Source organism: Neodiprion pinetum, chromosome 2, assembly GCF_021155775.2.
Source record: "Neodiprion pinetum isolate iyNeoPine1 chromosome 2, iyNeoPine1.2, whole genome shotgun sequence".
Taxonomy (NCBI): Eukaryota; Metazoa; Arthropoda; class Insecta; order Hymenoptera; family Diprionidae; genus Neodiprion; species Neodiprion pinetum.
The window spans coordinates 40,012,097-40,028,668 of NC_060233.1; the positions used below are offsets into that span (position 1 = coordinate 40,012,097).

Sequence of the window (16,572 nt, forward strand, 5' to 3'; positions counted from 1 at the left end):
TCTTCGGCACTCCAGGCGACGTTCATCTAGTGACAACGTGATTAGTACTTAGATACAGTTGAGCTCAATGCGGATATAATTTAGCTGGGTAATTGCGGGTGACACGACGTCGGATATATTCAAGGCTCTGCCCTCGCCAAAGGCGAAAATGTTTTTCAATCATCTCTTTGTCAGTCGGGATCTGCAAGCCCGGTCCTTCGTTTGCCTGTTATGGAACGGTAGGCAAGTTACGGACACCTGTAAACAAGCTTTGAATGTTGTGAATATGTACCAACGCTGGAAAGAATTCCCGCCCACATTTCACCTGTTCCAAGTGTAATTAAAACCTTGCCAAGTGTACGAACTCGACTGGAAACCAGGGTCAAAGACCCGATTACGATTTCCATGTGCAACAACTCGATGTAGCCAATGGAGGACGGAAAAGGTCTTTTTTTCAACGATGCAACTAACTTTCACCAGCGATTGACATTCGGTGGTTTTTGCTCGCCTCAACTTTTCAGGATATTCGAGAAACAACGTGAAGACGAGGTGAAGAAAACCGGAGACACGTTTCGCTAAATATTGGCAGAAAGCGGCGAACGGTTGTGAACTCTGTGACCATAAACTGCGGAGGCGTGAAGCAGGGCGAATTAGAAAAACTGACGAGTAATGTTCACGCTTTTTTCGAATTACTACTTCAATCATTTTCCTCGCGACATTACCATTCGGATTTTTTCATCGCGTACAACGAAAATTTTTGTACCTTCTCTTTCCGTGACAAATTCTTAGCGAAGTAACTCGGCACAGTAGCGTCAAAAATCCAAGGTTTCAGCATCTTCTTCGTATATTTCTGACGTCTTTGATGGTGTACTATTTTCATGCGCATTGCCGGCCCACGTCGTAATTTGAATACGATTAACACTAATGCCGCAGGCTTGCATTGTAAATAAAATTCTGTGACGTTGTCGCGATTGCGGAAACACGTGCAGTCGAGAATTTTACTGGAGGGGAAAATTGGCGGGATTTTTAAAAAGCGGTCACTGTGGCACAACCACGTATCATTGACGTGAGGATTTATCCACAGTTCGATAAACGCGAGGATCTATGATGTATGTATATGAATTTTGTGAAAGATGTAAAAGCCGATAATCATATAGGTCTGAACACCAGAATAAGATACTCCGTGATTTATATCCATCCCGCAGACTGACGAGCGGCTGAACGCGTTGAAAAACTGCACGGAGATAAACTTTCGCGCTGAAATAATAATTGGCAGATTATTTGCTCCTCTGGCTCCGAAGATTAACCCGGTTCGCATTATCCTACGCAACATCTTGACAACGGTTGATCATTACGCCGGCTACATATCGGACTTTGCAAGGCTGTGTAGCAGAAAGAAAGTTAGACGATACATGCGAATATTTCGTAACACCTCTTATGCTCAAGATCCACCAGCGTTCGTAATGCAAAGAGATCATCCGCCAACCACCCACGCTCTCGTATTCCCGTTTTACCTCGATCTTCGTCTGCGTTTCTCGTGAGAAAAGTTCCCTCCCCTTTTCATCGTCCACTACCACGCGATGGAAAGATGATGAAACTTCCTCTGGACTGGTAATGGAATTAAAAGGGTACTCGCTGTCGAGCGCAAAACTGAAACGAGATCGTTTGACTTCGAAAAAAGCATTCGCTCAAAATATTTGGCGATACTTTTTTTCAGAGCTTGCAGCTCACGGCAATAAAATGAAAAGTGACTCGAGTGTCGACGCCCCATTATAAAGTTAAATTAACGATAATTTGTTTCGTGGAGAGTGGTGAGTTTACACACTATAACGATAAACTATCCGTTATCGAGGTTGAATTTTTAATTTCATCAAGGATAGGTATCCCGATATTCGTGTTCACGTTTGTATATTCTGCCACTCAGCTCCTGAATTTGAATGACCCTTGAACCCGGCTCAAATCGAGCACGCCACGAAAATATATTAGGCTATAAAAATTCATCAGATTCACCAGACGCGTGCCTCAGTAGGTCTTCGGACAGCTTTTTAAAAGCGAACTCGTTCCATTGACCCACTGGTACATTTTCGACAAACCACTCTCACGATTCTCGCCTCATGTCGCGCCTCTCAGCAACTAACTGCCGACTCCTTCCGCATCCGAGAGCAACCGATGAATACAAATCGATTCATCCATCCGGTGTAGGCGTTGAATTTTGAGAGCCAGCCCGATTTTTTCTCCGTTCAGTTATCGTATTCTCTCTCTCCTCTCCGTATCCCTGAAATTTGTAACCAAAATATTAGACCAGAACTGTACCTCGACGAAAAAAAAAAACATTTCTTCGTTATAAAAAGTTTTGACGTATGAAGAAATGAATGATCTGGTGAACGACGACGAAAAAAAAACGGGTTCTACTTGCTCAGGGAGAGTGAATAAAAATGGTGGCGTTCGAGACGCGTCGTGAGTTCAGCAAACAAAATTAATTACTTCTTTATTGAACAGCTTTTGACCGTATTTATTACGTAAAGATATCACGCCCCGAGGTAAGGAATATCAACCAGAATCCAGGCACGATCTCGAACACGAGATTAATCGCATTTCATGATCGAGAATTATTCAGCACGGGATTTAATTGTTTAATTCTTTTTAACGTCACACCGATATACCCGTTCCGTGTATTGTTGGCTAAAATTATCGTGGATGGAATAAATTTTACGCCAACGGACAGCTGTAGGTGCCGAATGATTACGTCCAACACTTCCGGCTGGGTATTTACTATACCCATTATGTCCCGTGTGCAAATCGCACGCCATTACATTATACCTACACACGACAATGCGATCTGTATCTAATCCCGCGCCATTCTATCGGGATCTGACTGTCAATAGATTTTTTGTGCTCAGTTCTAGTTTTTTCTTGTCTATTTGTCTCACCGAAGGAAACTTGGTAAGTAAAAATCCAAAGTCGTTCGACGCATAAAAATCGATGTAGGTATATTGATTATTATAGTGGCGTTTAAATTTCTGCGGCGCAACAAAAACGGTTATTTTCCACTCTTTGCCTCTTTGTCTATAGGAAAACTATTTTCTTCTAAGCTGTGGGTATTTTCGAAAATTCTTAATGCATATTGTTGGATGGTGTACAATGCGCGTAGATCCAGTAAAAATCGGTCACGAAAGTAGGCAAATAAATAAATCGTACGATACAGATTACAGTTATATTAAATCTTTTTCCCACTCTTCTTATATTCACCTCTTAATTTTTATCGTTCGTTTGTTTGTTTTTTTTTTTTTTTTCAGACCGGAGAAAGTTCCGAAGACACTATACATACCTATACCTACTGCGTTTTAATTACGTATTATTTTCTAACCAACTTTTTCGTGTCAGGTTCGACGCGGCGCCGATCCGAGTTGCCGGACTTCGAAGACCGGGACGCGTATCCTGTCCTAGCCATAATGCCAAATAGACTGTTACTAAACAATGACTTCTTAACGGCTGATCAGAGCTAACGGTGCGGTAGGAAAATAGTGCAGTGGGTCAGCCGAGAAATCCCGTCTTCGTGCCTTCGGCTTCGGCGCGTAGGAAGCCCACCTCGCTCGACGCAGCGCGTTGCAGGCCGGAAACGGCGGAAAAAGGGCCGCGTTTTTGAACGGGGGGAAAAAAAATTCGCTCGAAAACGCGTGCCCGATACTGGCAATCGATTCCAATTCTGATCGTTACTGCACCACGATTTGTTCGAAAATTTGTTAAACTTTTACGCTTAAACCACGGTCCGCGGTTACGTCCGCCTTACATAAACAATTCCGTTGCATAATTCAGATCCGTTGCTCGAAGGGTTCGTGACACGTTGCGCAAGCTCAAGCGGCTCGCGATCAGGGGAAGCGTTCGGATCGGCGGGCGGAAAGCTGCGATGAATCCCCGCGATTCCCGATATTCGGTGAACCGTTTCCGCCCGTGACGACGAATCCTGCGGCGCGAAATGGAGGGGCGTTAGGCGATATGGACTCGGGGACTGGCTGGGACAGGGCAAGTGGCTCAACGGCGCTTGGAGAGCGCGCCGAGTTGATATAAAGCTCCGGGCTTCTCCTGTCTTCGCAACTGCGGCCGGACCACCGGACATATCGGAACGCCTTGCCGCTGCCCGCCACTCCACTTCAAAACATCATGTGAGTCAATTTTTCTGCCATTTTAACGCCCCGACGATATTGGCGAGGAAGGTTCAGAGTGTTCGGATACTTGGTGCGGTTCGTTCGAGACGGAAATCGGCTACGCGACGAAACGATTTATCGTACAACTTCAAGGACGTTATTGTATATTATTGGTTGATTCGCGGTGCGATTTTTAGAACTCGGAGAAAACATTTCAGTTGATAAATTTTCATCAGAGATGTAGAGAGATAGATGTCGGTATATAAGTTTTTATGTCCGTAGCGATATTGAACAAGTACGTAAAGATGGAAAATTAATACGATTATTACGATTGATAAAAATATAAAGCAGACAAAAAAAAAGTTAAAATGTAGGTAAAATAAGAAATCGAAATAAAGAGCAAAAAAACAGAGAGAGAAAGAAGAGAGGGACCTTGGTGCACCATCTTGGCATGCGATTTTTATTTCATAGCGTTTGGTTTAGAATCCATGTTTAATCCCACACGTAAAAAACACGCGATAATTATGCGATTATGTAAATTGGATAATATTTCACATCTCACATGTCTCGTTTGGCTCATGAATCTGATTGAAATATATTATGCTAGTGAATTATATAACGTGAACAACAGAGGGTCACAAGACACTGTATGCATGCATTATATGTTCTCCTCGTATTTTTAGCTGCCAAATTTGGCTCACCTAGTCCAATCAGCTTCTGCACTCTGTGAATTTAGCTTCAAGCGACTCGTCGAAACTTCCGTTCCTCTCCAGTGAAATATTTATTGTTCTATCACGTCGCGTCTGCTCGGCAGGAAACTGCCTCGGTTCACTCGCTCCGGGTTATATAATTATCCGTTCGCCGTTCGGCTCACGCCAAATAAAACGCTTCATAATTGCGTCGTTACTCTCAAGATATAGCGCTTTCTCATAATTGAATATACAAGGAATTGCAAAAGGCAGAGGAACACTAAATGGTGCATTATAGAAACCGATCAATCATCATCCCTCATCCTTCCACCCCAATAAGTCCTGGATCGTTACAATGAAATCTCCTAAGCACGTAGTTCCACTGACTCCAATCGTACGGCGGAATCGGCCTTGCCCGGATCCCACTATGCAATTACACTAATGCTTACCCCATTGAATGTGTATTGATAGAGCCATATTTTCCACGGTTGGACGGCGCCCGATGCGAACGAGTAGGTGTAGCAGTATCACGGATAACGATCGCTAGCAGGAAGTGAGCTTTGAACAGCGTTACCTTCGTGCGTTTTACTCGCACGCCTGCTTAATACACAGATTTATGATCGAGTGGTCCGAAGTGTGTCAGCGGCTCCGATTTGTTCCAATTATTCGTATCGCCGTTTCACTGAGCCTCCAGAATCGCCCGATCTCCGGATCGAATCGTTCTCGTATTTTTCGGTTATTTACTCACGAGTTTCAAGACATCTGGCTGCGATTTAATCCACTTTGCAGACGTGTTCCGAACCGATCGCTGTACGCGACCCACTTTCAGCCGCGTTTCACATGTAACACCGTATGTATTGTGGATTGTCGAAGAGATAGGTGTGCAAGGAGTCATCGACTTTTACTATATTTCTGAAGATAGGGATTCGGTTGCGTTGCATTTTTCTTTTTAAGACACCTCATTTCAGAAACATTAACCGATGTATGTATGTAGGCGTTTTGAGCTCCGCACAGTTTCGGTAGAGTATCGCGCATTCGACTTTCAATATTTGCAACATATTCTTTGTGCCTTGCGCAGGTATGTTAGGCGAGGGAACAAAAATGTTGACATGACAAAAACGAAACACGTGCCGTGGAACAAGACAATAGACTCCGATCTTATCAGGGCGTCATGCATGTCGGAGGTGGCGAAAAAACGATTGGATTTCGTTGCGAAATTACGTAGTCATACGCAGTTCGCAATTCCCTATCACGTATATCTCCGTCGATTTTTTCAATTTTTTCAACTAACATAAAAACACCACGTTTTTGTACTTTGAACGAAAACGTTTCGCCAAATCAGATGCATAAATAATCATTATTTTTTGCCGATCAATTTTTTTGTTGTAATACAATCGTAGAAAAGCGTTACAACGCCAATCAGCCATGTTGCGAAACATTGCATAACCGGCTGTATGATATGAATAGTTGAAAAATTGCCAGCTGTCTTACAAGTAGAGAACCAGGCGCGTATTTGCATCGACGGTCACTTTGCACAGCTTCTCGTGTATAATAATTACCAATAAGAGGGTCAAAGGTTCCACGAACAACGATCGACGTTCTCCGATGTAACTGGGTTCATCTGTCGCAATGCAAGTGACACAAGATCCACGAGATCCGTGTAGGTATATGTGCAATGAGTGATCGATATTTAGTCAAGCTACGTGAAAATGCGTTACGAATCGCTTCGGGTTTCGTAATTATAATTACAGTCGCGGGTCAGATTCGATTCACATTAATCTCTTCGCCTCGCTAATTATTCAATCATCATTTATCGTCTTATTTTTAACACGACCGAATTTTAATTATCCATGACGTTTTCTCCCTTGATCCTTGTAGCTTGTACTATCGATCAAGCCAACTGTGCAAGATAATGAAAAATTTACGATATAAGCGATGGCGAACGTTGCCAGAAACACGCTGGGTGAATTGCGTTGTCGTTCTGCTAATTTTTTTTCCCTCGCCTTTCATTTTCATTATTGGCACTTTTTTCCTTTTAGTTTCAATACCGCGTTCAGCGTTAGTCTTTGATCGAAATCTCGACAGGACTCAGGAGCGTTGCGTTGGGTCACGTAGCAGCCATGCGGACTTGTTTTTTCCGTTGGGTCGCCTTGAAACTGAAGAAAGTGAAAGGGTTACGGACTCGTAGATTTACCTCGCGATAGCTTGAAAAATAAAAGTAAAAAAATACAGCGTGTGCAATAATATTAAAGTAGAACCGTAGAGAGAGAAAAGTAAACAGCAGGCGTTTGCGCAATATTCATTTCGGTTATAAATCACAACGGTTATCAGCCAGATCTTTACGACCCATTTTTTTTTTCTTTTTAACTCATACTAGTGAGAATTGTACGTGAAATGATTAGTTATTTGTTGGAAAATACAGTGTATAACGAGTATTACATCTGGGACTATTGACAATGGATTAAAACGTGAATAGCTGGGTATAAACCTCACGAAGGAAAACTTTCCCCCCGAAGCGAATAGAAAGTAGAGTAAACCAGAATCACGGGAGACACACTCGGGCGACTGATTTACAAGACCGATCGCGCGTGAACGATATCCTCCATTTTTTGCTGCTGTTACTTCTTTCTTCAGCTTATCTTTATCCTTCTCGTTCAGCACTAGGATTATCGGGGCGTGAACTCTATTCACCATACAATATTTATACATCTGGATCTAATTGTATAATGAAACACTTACGTCCTTGTACAAGACGCTAATTACCACCTGGTGTCAGCGGCATATCCCTGCAATGATAATGTGCTCAAGCTGGACTCATTTTCCGAACACACCTGTATGGACGTGTTTCATTTCTGCTGCAGCTTTCGAGTTTAACTTCGTGTAATCTTTTTGTTATTCGTTTGGACAAAACTTGATTAATCCTGTGCCGATAAACCTGAAAGAACGTAGCGTTAATGCGGTGAATTAATTGCGCGATTTGACTAAGTGATCATGATCCCACTTTCATTGAAGTTTTTCGAAACTTTCTTACGCTCAATTTAAATACAAACTTGGCCTCTTCAATGTCACAATGGCAGTACTAAATTCATCTTCAGAGGTTTCGTTCGAGGGAAAAACGCATGTGGAGAAAAATACGATCGTCATCGGACAAAGGATCTACAAATTGATGGATATTTACATTTTTCTATACGAGACATTTCGATGAAAAATTATCTGTTCGTTCATTCGTCGTTAACATTAACAATCGATGACTCGAAGCTGCATAAATTCCGGCACATTTGCAGTACAGTTTCCTCTTATAAAATATTCGAGCTCTGACGTAATTATAATTATGCAGATATTAAAAAGAAGCTACAGAAACACTTAAACTTCAATCTCTGTGTAATAGCCGCAGTTGAGTGTAATATAATAATACAGAGAAGTTTAGAAATTTTTAAAATCATGTTAGCTAATTTACACTGAAATGTGCGGAAGTGTCTTCACGTACCGAATAAGTACAATTTTACAAAAAAGAACGTAGTTTTGTATACTTTAACGCGTACGTACCTGCTCATCTCGCATGGAAATATTACGCAACATTTTACTTTCTCCGACTTACTTACCGAACGGTATAACGGCAGGGAATTCAAATGATTTTCCAGCTCAAGGTTTCCCCATTCATGCTTTGAAGCTTTCATTGAACATGAAAAATTCTTAACACGCGATTTGAGACCGATTGATAAATTTTCCAACGACATTAAAACGATGGCAAACGGACAATTTGAGTAAAGTTAAACAAAATATCATGTTCTTTCGCTCCAAAATGGTCCGCAGTAAAAGTAAACGAGCGCGTCAACGTTCAAAGGACTCTCACAGTCAGGCTTCCTTACGAACAAGTCGGAAGTCAAGGGTGACCATATCGGAAAACGAATCCCCGAGTGCCGTTCACGTCCGTCAAAGAAGTCACGCGAGGCCTCGAATACGATTCCGAAAGTGCGAATGCGTGAATACCTGCTTGGCAGTCTGTTCTCGAACGATTCTTAGCTCGACCGTCGTCGCCTCGAGCAGTGAAAGTTGAACCTCGGCCAATTGAACTCTGCAACTCGATAGTATCAAACGGTGGCGTCTCAAATCCAGAATCCCAATTAGGCAAAGTGTATTTAAACCAACACGTCCGTTACAGGTACGCATGTCGGATTGTTTTCACATTGAAAAATCTATTTACAGGTGGGTGGTGTGGTCAGTTATCCTCCTGCAAATCGCCTCGCTCAGCTATGCCGCAATTCCGGATCCACCGACTGCCAGAACAACCACAGTCGGAGCCCGAAAGCTCGCCACCGCCGAGGATTGCTTAGGCGTCGTAGCCTTTGCCGCTTCTCACAGTCAAATCAACGTAAGCATTGCCTCTAAAGGAGCAAACTAGAATATTTGCGAAACGGTGAACAGGACGAAGAAGTTCTGATAACGAGTTATAATCGTAAGCCGAAGAAGGACCTTCTTTTTCGAAGCTTATGTTCTCCCAAATTTTGCCTCACCAATCAATATCCTTCTTCAAGGATGCGAGGGTCGTGCTTTCGGAGACCCTGGTCAACAAAGGTGTCGGCTACGTGCCGGCAACGGGCACATTCACGACGCACTGCCCGGGGCTTTACCAGTTCAGCTTTGCCGGATACGGTAGTTCGGATTTGCGATTAACTCTGAAGCGCAAAGGAAGCAGAAGCCAATCGTGGATTCCCGTGGTCAGCGTAGGTCCTGGGGGAGGATCGAACCTGGTCCTCCTGGACATGGAGGCGGGCGATCAGCTCGCCGTCTTTGTTGAGTCGGGAAAAATATCCGACGGCGCTACTTTCACCGGCCATCGCATGGCGAAGAAGTGATGAACGGAAGGAAGCCCCACTTTCTCCGACTCCTGTGACCTTCTTGCTCTTTACTCTTCCTCTTATTCGCTGTTTGTTCGTTTATTTTTTTTTATTTTTATTTTTTTCTTTTATTCTTGTTTGTTGCACGTTTCTTTATTTCATCTTTTCGATTTGTTCTTCCGTTTTAACCGACGAAATCAAATCAAGTTAACTGCCATCTACGTCGTCGATTTGTCGCTGATCTCCAATAGCGCGCAATTCTTCAACAGACTCGCAGATCGGTTATATTCGAATTAAAGACTAACAAAACCAATGTCGAATGGATATAAAAATGCCGAGAAAGTTGTCACTTCGGACAGATTTTGATATTCATCGGCATTTTTATAGCCAGCTCTTGGTCATTCGGTAAATCAACATAACTGGGTGAGCAATGTATGCAATCCTCCAAAAACTAGAAACTTCGTTTAAAGCCGATATATAGTGACAGGAATCTCGACAGCCAATTTGTTATTGTGAAAAAGATTGGATAACCCGTCACTGTCGCCATCAGCTGAAAAAAAAAAACAACAAAATATTGAACTGATAAGAATTAAGAGTTCAAGAAAAAAAAAAAGGAAAGATATGTTAATATGCACAGGTCTTTACAAAGTCGTAGATTTCTACCATCGGCATTTAAAACACTTTCGAAACATTCCCACCAGAAATTTTTAAATGTCAATTGACACGTCCATGAACTTTTTCTGTCGCTTTGTTATTATATATTATTATGAAACTTATTTTATTACATAGACACGTTGTAAATATTGACTAACATTATCTGAGCACGATTCTTCCGACTAAATCTTATTGTTAGAGTTCCTAATTGGGATAACAAAAATGTTTTGACACGTTAGGATCGAAAGACACAACAATATTTCTATATCAATTGAAAATGGCTGTACTGCACTGTGATAGCTTACCTTTGACTTATACTCGTCTCAATCTTATATTCTGCATCCCCTCCCGCCCCCCCCCCCTGCAGATGATTTTCCGATTCTTTGCAACTTATTCTGAGAACTATCGATTGATTTTAGATTTTTTCACAATTATTTAAATATGTTTCCACAATCGATAATTGTAATTCACTTCTGACAATAGCTTCAAAGAATCGTAAAATATCCATCAAGTCTCGTCTTGCAATATTGCAACAAATCTTTATTTTTTACTGTTCTATTCTTTCCTACATCCGCTGTCCTGTGTTCTATTTCTTCCTGACTCGTCTTTTGTACCTTTTCCTTGTTTCTTCTTCTTGCTCTTGAAAACTATCCATTTCGAACCACCTTTGGTCTTTTTTTCTTCTTTTATTTCCTCTTCTATCTAGTCTTCCCTCGGCTTTTGAGGCTAATAACTTTACTCCACGACTTTCTCTACCCTTTTCTGAAGCTTTCTTCGTTTCCGTCTTTGGTTTTCCTATTTTTTTCTTACATTCTCAACTACTTTTTTCTTCTCTGAAAACTTTAATTTCCTTTTCTCTTTTCTGACAATTTTACTCTCCTTTTCTGTTCTCCGACAATTTTACTCTCCTTTTCTTTTCTCTGACAATTTTACCCCCCTTTTCTCTTCTCTGACAATTTTCTTTTCCTTCTCTCTTCTCTGACAATTTTACTCTCCGTTTCTCTTCTCTTCCCTTCGGAATTCTACCCGCAGACAATGCTACTCCACTTTTATCTCTCTGTTCACTACTCTTGTATGATTCGCTACAATCCATGTTCCGAAAATGAACAACTTTCCTTTTCATACTCTTTTCCTTTGTCAATTCTTCTTCGCGATGATCTTTTATTTTCCCACGGCACAAATAAACCCTGTTCTTCCCTTTTTCACTTTTATTGTGCAATTCTTTTCTCAACTATATTTCAGTCTCTCTTCTCTTTTCTGTTCCTCCGCTCTGACCAACCGATATTATGATCTCAAAATTTAGCCAAATCTTGCCAAGGATTACAATATTTATATTTACATTTCAACTTCGGCAGCACTTATTCTAAGTTTTCAGTTCTTTATTTCTATTTCAATCTTTTCTAGTCTGTCTTTTACTCCCACCTCATTCTTTATCTTTCTTTCAGACAATTTTCTATCAAGTTCTGTTTCTCCTGTTTATGTCTATAACTCGAACGCTTTCAGTTTCTCATCTTTTCTTCGCGCCTATTTCTTCCTCAGCAAACTTCTACACGACTCTTATTCCATTCCAACTTACTATATGTACCTGAGATTTCAAGTTCTTAGACAACTTACAAATTACAACTTTACTGATTACCATGGAATCTTAACAAATTCGATCCATTCCTGGATTTCACGCTATCTAATAAATAATTTCATTATCTAGGGTCTTTCCGTAGGTATAATACATGATCTACTAATGATCTACAAGTACTTGTCTATTCTTCACGGCCTTTTTCTAGCCTTCAAATTTCCGCGTACCTTTTACAACTCTTTTCTGAAATACTTTTCTATACTCCGACTGTAGTCTTTGACGACCCTTTCATACTTATCTCTGTTTCTATTTTCTATCTATCTAAAGCTAAATTTCTGTATTTTTCCACTTTCATCTGTTACTCTCCATATTCCTCCGTTCTATTCTATTCTATTTCATTTACTTTCTTCTCATCTGTTCGTTCTGAAATCTTTCCCTTACGTTTCTATTTATCTTTTTCTTTCCTTTTCTTTCCACCCCTTAGGCTTTTCTTTAATCTCAACTTCGTTTTTTACCTCGTCTAGAGCTTGTCTTTTACCCCATCAATGTATGAAGCACTGTGGAATGATGATAGTCTTACCGCATTTGCACAATAAACATCTCTACTGAACAGTATTACAACTGATTCTTAACAACCACGATAAGTCTGGCTTTTCACAAACTATCCATGTAAATAATTGCAATAATAGTTAATCACAGAATCACCGTTTCCAATTTTGCATATCACACTCGGCTCACAATTCAGCTTTATGACATCCGAACCTTTTTACCACATCCAAACTTGTCTTGCTCTCATGTCTTTCTTTAGACCTAATATTTCGCTCACTACAGCATCTATCCTCGTCTCTGCTATATTTCCACCTACTCTTCCTTCCTTGACTTGTCTTTCTCTTTACCTGTTTCTTCTTTCCGTTTCTCGACCTGATTTTTCCTTTCTTCTGTAATTTTTATCTCAACTACGAAATCTTCTTCACTTCCTCGCCTATGAACTAAGATTCTACTCTGAATGGGACGTCTATCAATCATATCTATCACCTCGTCTAAACCTTCTGCCTTTTTTTCTTTCTTCGTTTCATTATTACCTATTCAATTATTAGATAGTGTACACTGTGCTTCGCCTCGTCCTTTTTCTTCCTCATATTCTACGAGTCTTTTTATTATCTCTACTCTTTACTTCGCCTGAACTTTGAGTCGTTATTTTTTCTACGCATTTTCGACTGATCTTTTCTTTCACCAAGTTCTATACAATTCTCAATAGAATGAAGAAAAAAATAACATGCGTGTAGAAAAAAAAAAGATACTACGAAAAACCCAATGCTGTGATTATCGTATACTAAACGTGCCCTTTACTACGTCTACATACTTTACTATCTCTATAACTCGTACGATTTACTCTTGATACTGTTATTCTTATGGTTCTCGTACTTTTACTGTTATACCCTACTTTTATACTCTCCCTTAATTATACGTGTGTACGTACCTACTTCCGATGTGTGTTTTAACATGAAAATTTCGTAGGATATCTCTTAAGGCTTGAACTGTTAACGATCGTGTCTTTTTTTCTTATCCTATTACGACTGACTGTCTTCTCGTAAGTATCTGTTATCACCCCACCTGATTCTCTATAAACTATACTATTTTTTGTAATAAAATGTGATTTTTATCCTAATCTAAAGCATTTCAATTATTGTACTATCACTACTCACTTTCCTTAACCATCTTTTCCTCTTCTTGTATGAGATATCAATGTTCAGAATTTTCCTCTCTACACTCTTTAGTCTGTCCTAAATTCATGTGTTTAAACATTCATGCTGCGTTAGCGACGAACTTGTTTTTTCCTCGATAACTATCTATCTCTTTTTTCTCTATTTTCATTGCCATCAATACAATAATTCTACACCTATCGCTCACAAATTTCTCTCTAGAAACACTGACACAATTTGTTTGCTTTCGTACCTATTGAATGGTGATTATACTCGTTACTTTGCTCATTATGTGAAAGTTTTCTACATGCTAATTAACTCTGTCTACTTTTCGGTGATTTTTTCAGCAAGCTTCTGTAGCGACTGTATCACTTCTTTTCAATGATCACCGTCATTATAAATTTCAACGTAAATTAAACATTCTTTTTTCCCCACGCTGTCACAGATAATCGATTTATGTTTAGTCAGTAGAAACGTAAAACGATTTATTCTCCATCTCGATTATATTACAATTTATGTATTTGGATTGAAACTCGACCCAATATACGTCCACGATTTCAATTCGGCCGATTATAGAAACGGCACATATGTATAATTCTATATAAACATATACTACACGCATGCACATATGTGAAAAATAAATGCTTGTATAATATAAGTATATAAGGGAATAATATTAGATACCAATATGTTACGCACAATAAACTTGAACAGAAGCATGCATTACAATTGACTTTCTGGTTTTTTTTTTTTTGTCTCAACGATATTGAACCTCACCGTTTTATATAGAAAAAAAAGACGCGCGCAATAAAACCGGCAAATTCAAGTTTCAACTCAAATCAGCAAAGTAATGGGCGCCTGTTCGATATTCTCGTAAGTTTTGAGAACAGAATAGACCTCCTCGTTCAAGAATTCTTCAACCTGCTCCGGCGCCCTCCCGACGAAGGTTGAAGGATCGAGAAGTCCGTCTAGCTGCCCAAGAATCGGCGCAAAGTAAGGATCCTTCCTGATCCTTTCGACCAAGTCGTTGTCCAGTCCGTGCTGCTTGACTTGGGCACCAGCCTGATGCGAAAGCACGCGAATCTTCTCGTGGCAAACCTGAATAAGCAGCTCAAAGTGTGTTTTTTTTCAATGCAATTTCTCTCGCCCAGAAGAGCGAAGATAAGACGAATTCGGCAGTGAAGTCAAATAGCCTAGCTGAAAAGCGAAAAATGAAAGATGTAGAAAATGAGTCACCTGTCTATCTCCACCAGCCTTGACCATGGCCATTATCACGTTCTCCGTCGACATGAACGGTAATTCCTGAGCGACGTGTCGCGCAATGACTTTCGGGTAAACGACCAGACCTTCGGTGATGTTTTGCAGGGTTATGAGAACGGCGTCCGCAGAAAGGAAGGCCTCGGCAAGGGTGATCCGCCGGTTCGCAGAGTCGTCAAGGGTCCGTTCCATCCACTGGGTCGCGGCTGTTTGGAGCGTGTTACTCGCCAAGGTCATAAGGTGACGAGCGATGCTGCAACACCTCTCGGACCGCATTGGATTCCTCTTGTAGGGCATTGCGCTCGATCCTATTTGCGTCGTCTCGAAGGGTTCCTCCACCTCCTTCATGTTGGCCAGCAAACGAATGTCACTGCAAATCTGGAAGACGTGGAATATGCGGTTTCGTTGCCTTTTTGTTGCGGAAAAATAAATAAGACTGTCGGAACTGTCGAACTTTCGTGGTTCCAGGCTTCAGCGTTACCCTAGATGACTTACAGAATGTGTTCAATCGTCGTTTCGCAATCTCGCAAAATTGAAGAGATACTCTCACCTTGTGCACCGTGGATCCTAGAGAGGCGAGTACGTTGATGCATTCAGCGTCGACTTTCCTCGAATATGTCTGACCAGTAACGGGATAGCACTTCTCGAAACCGGCCATCTTGGTGACCAGAAGATCCAGCTGCTTTACTTTCTCTCCGTCACCTTTTCGCAGCGAACTTAATATTCAACAATTTTCTTGCAATCGTTCGATTGGTGAAAATTTTCAACAGCAGAGAGGCTAAGCCAATCGATAGCTGAAAAAAATTTTCTCAATTTGCAGAGTGTGATTTTAAGACTCACCGTCGAAGAGCTGCAGGAAAGAAGCCTGCGTGCCTGTGGTTCCTTTGACCCCACGGAACCTGAGATCATCCCTCGCTCTGCGAAGAGCTCTTTCGTCCATGAGCAAATCGTGGAGCCAGAGACTCGCTCTCTTCCCAACCGTCGTCAGTTGAGCTGGTTGAAGGTGAGTAAATCCGAGAGTAGGCAGCGACCGATACTCGTGAGCAAATTTAGACAGTCGAGTCAAAACGCCACCGAGTTTTGGCAGGAGAACGTTGAATCCGGCACGAAGAATCAACAGGTCCTTTAAAGATCATTTCGTCATTACGCTACTACAATCATGCTCTCTCTCTCTCTCTCCCTCTCTCTCTCATCATTCTCATTTTTCCAATGAAACAGACTCACAGCGTTGTCTCCAACGTAGCAGCTAGTGGCTCCAAGGTGAATGATGGGGGCGGCTTTGGGGCACTGATTACCGAATACGTGAACGTGGGCCATGACATCATGCCTGGTCTTTCGTTCCTCCGCTGCAGCAGCCGAGAAGTCTATGTCATCAAGATGCGCCTCCATTTCGGCGATTTGATCGGGAGTGATGCTCAGCCCCAGTTCCTGAAACGAAAAATCTGGTTCAAGGTTGGTTCCGAAGGTGATTCATAGGTGTTGGAAACAAGACTGGAAATCATAGCACCACAGCTTAAAGTTAATCAATGGGATGTGGACAGGATGGATCTACAGATAGGCAGACAGTTGTAGCGTACGTAGTATCATATTATTATTGTTGCGTTCGTCATCCATTGTGCATCCGTGAGCAGGTAGCCAATAGTAAATGAATTCCTGGAAACGTGATTACCAACATACTTTCGGGATTACCTCACCTTATCAATAGAGCATGAATCATTTGATCGAGAGATAATG

The 16,572-nt window shown here is 41.3% G+C and overlaps 2 protein-coding genes across 4 annotated transcripts in view; one reads left to right on the top strand and one right to left on the bottom strand.

Annotated features, from left to right (window-relative positions):
• The first annotated feature begins 3,991 nt into the window (after nucleotides 1-3,991).
• Nucleotides 3,992-10,269, top strand: C1q-VP (C1q-like venom protein). The gene is made up of 3 exons (XM_046609796.2): nucleotides 3,992-4,142; nucleotides 9,020-9,185; nucleotides 9,349-10,269. Coding segments are annotated over exons 1-3 (489 nt in total). The 5' UTR covers nucleotides 3,992-4,140; the 3' UTR covers nucleotides 9,670-10,269.
• Nucleotides 10,270-11,232: 963 nt separating this feature from the next.
• The window catches only part of Adsl (adenylosuccinate lyase), a 42,408-nt gene continuing 37,068 nt past the window's right edge, over nucleotides 11,233-16,572 (bottom strand). For all 3 annotated transcript variants that reach the window (XM_069133478.1, XM_046609788.2, XM_046609789.2), the window contains 5 exons: nucleotides 16,063-16,266; nucleotides 15,679-15,961; nucleotides 15,389-15,540; nucleotides 14,818-15,216; nucleotides 11,233-14,679 (listed from right to left, as the gene is read on the bottom strand). In XM_069133478.1, coding sequence (XP_068989579.1) covers nucleotides 14,416-14,679; nucleotides 14,818-15,216; nucleotides 15,389-15,540; nucleotides 15,679-15,961; nucleotides 16,063-16,266 — 1,302 coding nt within the window. In that variant the 3' untranslated portion in view covers nucleotides 11,233-14,415. The remainder of the gene's footprint in view (nucleotides 14,680-14,817; nucleotides 15,217-15,388; nucleotides 15,541-15,678; nucleotides 15,962-16,062; nucleotides 16,267-16,572) is intronic.

Bases quoted from the DNA above. Each gene is read 5' to 3' on its own strand.
- C1q-VP (XM_046609796.2), top strand. The intron at 9,186-9,348 runs GTAAGCATTGCC...TCCTTCTTCAAG, and splicing joins CTTCTCACAGTCAAATCAAC to GATGCGAGGGTCGTGCTTTC.